This window comes from Rutidosis leptorrhynchoides, chromosome 1, assembly GCF_046630445.1.
Source record: "Rutidosis leptorrhynchoides isolate AG116_Rl617_1_P2 chromosome 1, CSIRO_AGI_Rlap_v1, whole genome shotgun sequence".
In the NCBI taxonomy this organism is placed as follows: Eukaryota; Viridiplantae; Streptophyta; class Magnoliopsida; order Asterales; family Asteraceae; genus Rutidosis; species Rutidosis leptorrhynchoides.
This window is the reverse complement of record NC_092333.1, coordinates 566240140-566246738: the sequence shown is the minus strand read 5'-3', so window position 1 is coordinate 566246738 and position 6599 is coordinate 566240140. Positions and strand designations below refer to the sequence as shown.

The 6599-nt window shown below is 38.0% G+C and overlaps 1 protein-coding gene across 1 annotated transcript; it reads left to right on the top strand.

Moving 5' to 3' along the window:
* Positions 1-726: 726 nt before the first annotated feature.
* On the top strand, positions 727-1368 carry LOC139844609 (uncharacterized). The gene has a single exon (XM_071834844.1). The coding sequence runs from the start codon at positions 727-729 to the stop codon at positions 1366-1368; it is 642 nt and encodes a 213-aa protein (XP_071690945.1).
* Positions 1369-6599: the final 5231 nt, after the last annotated feature.

Below are 6599 nucleotides of genomic sequence, written 5' to 3'. Positions count from 1 at the left end.
ACCAAACTTGTATTTTATAGTTAATGGTGTATCCTATAGGATACACGCATAACGACATCATTTTTATACAGAAAACTCAATCAAAGAGCACAAGAGATAACTAAATTTGGTGATCTTCAGAATTTGCCGCCCAGCGTTTAGCAGGCCGTCCAGCGTCAAGCGTAAGCCCTGCAGGCAGCTTATATGCATAAGCCCTTTAACTCAGCACGTGAACAGTACGCAGCCAAATCAGCACACGCCACCGACATTCCGGATACTTCACGTAACAGAACCATTCAGTAAGTGACACGTGTATCCCGTGAATTTCAGACATTCTACACCTATAAATAAACCCCCTGGGTCACCACATTTCACATTATTCTGATCTGAACTTCAGTCAGAGAGAAGTACACTTTCTCTCTCACACAGTTCTTTCTCACTCTAAAACAACATTAGCTGCTTAGCAGCAGTGCGCTAGACGGATCATTACAGATTGATCCACAGATTGATTGAGGCCACCCCACAGATCTTACATCTATGTTCTGGGTCTGCAGAGTTTATTTCTCAAGGGCAAACAACAATCAACAGTATACGCCACACGCTGAGTAGCTAATTTTCTGTACTAGTACCTTACAGCCGCTATACGGAAAATCGTACTAACAGATGGCGCCAACCGTTCTAAAGAACCACTAAACTTTCAAGAGCACCAAAAGGCGTAATTGTCAGATAGCACCCATTGAAGCAAACATGATACATTCATGGCAAGCCGGACAGCGGAGAAAAGCAGAAACATTAGAAGATTGGAAACAAGAAATGATTGCTTTTCCTTCCATGTTTAACACCAATCCATCTGACACTCCTGTAGTGATTGAAGCTCGAATAGAAAATTGTGTTGTTGGAGGAATATATACTGATACCGGAGCAGGAGCAGATATCATGTATGAACATTGTTTTATACAACTACCGGACAGAGTTAAGGAAAAGCTAAAGGACACATTTGTTCCCTTAGCAAATTTTGCTAATGATCCGTCATGGTCAGAAGGAAGCATAGTTTTAGAAGTAGTATTGGGAAAAACGCCATTTAAAAGAACTGCTCATATTGAATTTTTGGTTGTGAAAGCAAATTCGCAGTATAATGTCATTTTAGGACGATCAGCCATGATGGCATTCGGAGCTGTGACGTCAACGGTACACGGAATGATGAAATTCCCCACACTGGCTGGCATTGCCACGCTGTACGCTGAACGGAGAAGACCAATAGAATGTGTACAAATAAACAGAACAGCTGTTAACCCAATCATTCATGAAGATGGGTCAATATCATCAAATCTAGAGTTTCCAGATCAGAAAATCATAATTGGAAACACAATAACAAAAGAAACAAAATAAAAGCTTTACAAAATATTAGCCACAAATTTGGATGTTTTTGCATGGCGAGATTCTGATATGACTGGAGTACCACGTCATGTAGCTGAACATAAGCTTGGTGTGAATCCTAATATTCCACCAGTGTGTCAAAAGAAAAGAGGCATGGCTCCAGATCGAACAAAATTTCTCAAAGAAGAAGTTAAAAAATTGGTGGATGCTGGAATATTGAGGGAAGTAAAATACCAGACATGGGTAGCAAACTCGGTTATGGTAAGAAAGCCAGATAATTCATGGAGGATGTGTGTAGACTTCACAGATTTAAATAAAGCATGTCCAAAAGACAATTATCCTTTACCGGAAATCGATTGGAAAGTGGAGTCTGTAAGTGGGTATCAGTTTAAATCCTTTTTGGATGCATTCAAGGGATATCATCAAATCCCAATGGCAATACATGATCAAGATAAAACAGCATTCCACACACCAGATGGAATTTTCTGCTATATCAAGATGCCTTTCGGATTAAAGAATGCAGGGGCAACTTACCAGCGCGTAATTGATAAAGCATTTAAAGATCAAATAGGTAAAAATGTAGAAGCCTATGTTGATGACATTGTTATCAAGAGCCATACAGAAGACAGTATGCTCAGAGATACTCTTGAAATGTTTGAATCATTACGAAAGGTCAATGTGAAATTGAATCCTAAGAAGTGCACTTTTGGTGTAGAAGAAGGCAAATTCTTAGGTTATATTGTTACAGAGAGAGGAATCAAGGCTAATCCAAAAAAGATTCAAGCAATTGAAAATATGGTATCTCCTAAAGCAAAGAAAGAAGTTCAAAGCCTGAATGGAAGATTGGCAGCTTTAACAAGGTTTCTATCAAGAGCAGTAGATCGATCATTACCATTTATGAAGGTTTTAAAGAGCTGTTTGAACAAAAAAGATTTTAAATGGACAGAAGAAGCAGAAAAAGCTTTTCAGGATATTAAGCAACTCTTGGAAGAATTACCTACTTTAACTGCACCAATAGAAGGAGAAACGTTAATTTTGTATTTGGCTGCTTCCGCAGAGGCCATCAATTTGGTCTTGATCGCAGAGTGAAAGGGAATACAAATACCTATATACTTTGTCAGTAAAGTATTGCAACAAAGTGAAGTTAATTATCCACCAATTAAAAAATTGGTGTATGCTTTAACACACACAGCTAGGCGACTCAGACGATATTTTTAGGCACATTCAATCCTGGTAATGACAGACCAGCCGATAAAACATATTTTGAGAAATCCAGAGTCATCAGGACGACTAGCAAAATGGGCAATTGAATTGGGAGAATATGAAATAAATTTTTCGCCTCGACATGCAGTCAAAGGTCAAATTTTGGCAGATTTTTTATTAGAAATAACAGAAAAGGTCGATCATCCGCCAAACGTTAATGCTATCAATCATGTTTGGGAGTTGCACACTGATGGTACATCAAGTGAGGAAGGTGTTGGTGCAGGGTTAGTACTTACTAGTCCAGAAGGTGAGGAGCATACGTATGCATTAAGGTTTTGTTTCTATGCATCTAATAATGAAGCAGAATATGAAGCATTGCTTTTCGGCCTTCGCATAGCGTCAGAAATGGGAATAAAACATTAGCGTGCATATGTTGATTCTCAAATTGTGGCACAACAGGTTAATGGAGGGTTTGAAGCTAAAGATGTCTCTATGAAACAGTATTTGCAATTAGTTGAGAAAATATCAAAACATTTTGAGACCTTAGAGGTCGTGCAGATACAAAGAAATAAAAACAAGAAGGCAGATGTTTTGAGTAAATTATCAACATTAACATTTGATCATTTGCACAAAAAGTTTTGGTGGAGGTCTTAAAAGATAAATCGGTTGATGAAAAGATAGTGGTTGCAACAGTTGAAGAAAGGGAATCATGTTGGATAACCCCCTATGTAAAATATTTGCAGGACGGAATACTGCCAACAGATACCATGGAAGCAAGACGGATAAGAGTTAGTGCTCCACTTTACGTTCTGGAAAACGGAATACTTTATAGAAAATCCTTCAGTGGACCAAATTTAAGGTGTTTAACACCACAGCAAGCAATTGATGTAGTCAAGGAAATGCATGAGGGATTATGTGCACATCATTCCAGTTATAGAACTATAGTTGGACGGATTATTCGATAAGGGTATTATTGGCAGTCAAATTACAAAGATACAGCAGACGTAATTAAGACATGCGATGTCTCTCAGCGGCATGGAACCGTACAGCGTTTACCCAAGTATGATTTAATTTCAGTATCATCGGCATGGCCATTTTGTAAATGGGCAATTGACATAGTAGGTCCCTTCCCAAGAAGTGTAGGAAATGCAAAATTTTTAGTTGTTGCAATTGATTTCTTCAGTAAGTGGGTTGAAGCGATGGTATTGGCAAAAATAACTGGGGAGAATATAAAGAAATTCGTGTGGAACAATATTGTGTGCAGATATGGATTACCAAATGAAATTGTCAGTGACAATGGAAAACAGTTTGCAGATAACCCTTCAGAAGTTGGTGTGAAGAGCTAAACATCAAACAAACATTTACCTCAGTTGCTCACCCACAGGCCAATGGGCAGGTTGAGGTAACAAACAAAGAAATTGTAACCGGCATAAAGGCTAGGTTGTGTTTGAGTCAGACTAAGTGGGTAGATGAAGTGCCATATGTATTGTGGGCTCACCGTACAATGCCAAAACGGAGCACGGGTGAAACACCATTCAGTTTGGTATATGGCACTGAGGCAGTGATACCAGCTGAAATCCGTGTACCAACACAAAGGATTTTGGCATTTGATACAGAAAATAATTCATCCATCTTTCGTGAAAATTTGAATTTATTTGAAGAAAGGCAAATCATGGCCACCATCCGTCAAGCGGATGCAAAACAGAAAATGGCAAAATATTATAACAAGCGAGTCGGAAATGTGCAATTCAAAGAGGGGGATTTAGTGTTACGAGATAGTGAGGAAAGTAGGCAGGAAAAACAAGGGAAGTTAGGACCACGCTGGGAAGGCCCATATAAAGTTGTAAAGGCACATCCTAATGGGTCATACACCCTCTCAGCGCCCTCCGGTGAAGAAATTCCACGAACATGGAATGCAATGAGTTTAAAGAAATTTTATGCGTAGTATTGCATGTTCGAATAGCTTGATCAACTATTTAGAGCATGAGATGCAATCATAAATGCAAAAATTGCTTTAAAAGAAATAAGAATTCAGAAAAATTTCTTATGGCATATTATTCATAATTTTTATCCGGCCAAGAATTTTAATCAGATGTCACAAAGCTGTGTGTCATCCCTGCCCACAAAAGAGAATTTTTTTCCTCGGTGGCAGAAGTTCAATCATAAACAAAAGATTGAAATGGCAGCGGATAACGTAGAACTCCGCTGAGCATCCAGGCAATAGAATGTATCTACGACCGTCATGACGTAAAAATTATGCAAACAGTATATGACTAGTCATAATTTTGATTGTTCAAATCAAACATATAAAGCTTTGGCAAAATTATCAGCAAAGTAAAAAACATTTATATACATTATATAATTAACAGATAACACAAGCAATACAGATTATAACTTCAAATTTAGAACATCGTCTACCGATGTAGCAGCATTATTACACAAATTCTCTAATTCAAGAAAAGACAGATGTTCTATTTCATCACCAAGCACTTTAAGTCTATCTTCTGCATTTGGCTTCAATTGAGATATAAGAGATTCCGGCAATGACTTTGGAAAGTCAGGTATATCATTTTTCAATCTCTCAAGAAACCGTATCCGGTCAGCATCCAGAGCAACAGTTATAAATTCGTTGAACGGCTTAGTTAGCTTCTCAGAAGTGAAAGCACTCTTCACAATTTTAGGAATACCTTCCATCAGACGTCTGGTCTCACCCTTTCTTAACTCCAGTTGTTCCTTCAACGACATTTCAGATTGAGTTAAGGACATTTCAGACCGAGTTAAAGTATCAATTTTATGTAGATACCATTAGTCCTTTGTTGCCATTTGAACACAGCGCGCCTCTGCAACATTTTTAGTGGCAACAGCAGCCTCTAGTTCAAGTTGGGCAATTTTCAGTGCCTCTGCATCTTTTTCAATTTTTTCAGATTTGTCACGATGTATTTGATCAGAGCGTTCCAGACGCTTCAAATTATTGAATTCAGAAGCAATATTCCAAATAAGGCCTTGTGCTTGACATTTTCGAGCATCACCATCAGATAAACTCTCAAAGAATTTAATAAGTGAAGGCGACAGCATCGCTTCAAGATACTTCATAAAATCCTCATAATTACCAGGAGGACCAGCTAAGAGAGTTGTTAAGCCAGTAGTATCTAAGTTGGGAATGCTTATTTGTGAACTGCTTTCCCCTATTCTGCTACGCTGAGCGGGAGGCAGAATAGCAAGTTTCTTCTGTGCCTCTTCTTTCGCTGACAGGGCTGAATTAAAATAACAGTTATTATTAAAGAAGTTTTTCCAATCCAGAAAAGAAGATTCACAATTCAATATTGCATATTTATCAGGATCAACATTATAATAGCCACCATTGCTAGGCATATGGAAAAAGCAATAAAGGTTTTCTTCTGCTATTGATTCAAAAGAGAGGTTACCAGCAGCATGACGTTTCCTCGAATTTTCTCGATTTAAAGGAGCATCGTCATCATCCTCAAGCTCATTTTCACATAAACTATTTTCGAGCGTCTGATCAACCAATTTTTCAGATCTAAATTGCAGTTCATTAAATCTGGTGTAACGCAGAGCGGCGAGCAAAGTAATCACTAAAAAGCATAAAAATACAGTAATTATTATACAAATAATAACAATAAATAACCAAATTCTAATCAAATCATACCTTTATTTTTCACCATAACAATGGCACAGCCGCGTGTTTCTGCATCCCATTCAGCATTAAGGGAGCATAGAGAGAGCTGATGTTCTGGATAATGACGATTTGGAATCTTCTCTTTTTTAATCACATTTAATACTTTTCGTTCATCAGATGTTAACCTTGGATGAATAACTTTGGGTGGATCAAGCGACGTACGCCAATAGCTAGCTTGCAGGCACTCATTGGGGATAACTTCGATATTAATAAATAAGAATGTACTCTGCCAATTCTCATTTGTCTCACCAGAATTAAGCAAAAACCCATTCAGAGTAAGACAAAACCATCCTTTATCATAACGTTTTATGGATGCAAGATTAGAAAAAAGACGAACAGAAGG

What these genes read in the sequence shown, in the direction of transcription:
- LOC139844609 (XM_071834844.1), top strand. Translation starts at nt 727, where the DNA reads ATGATACATTCATGGCAAGCCGGACAGCGGAGAAAAGCAGAAACATTA.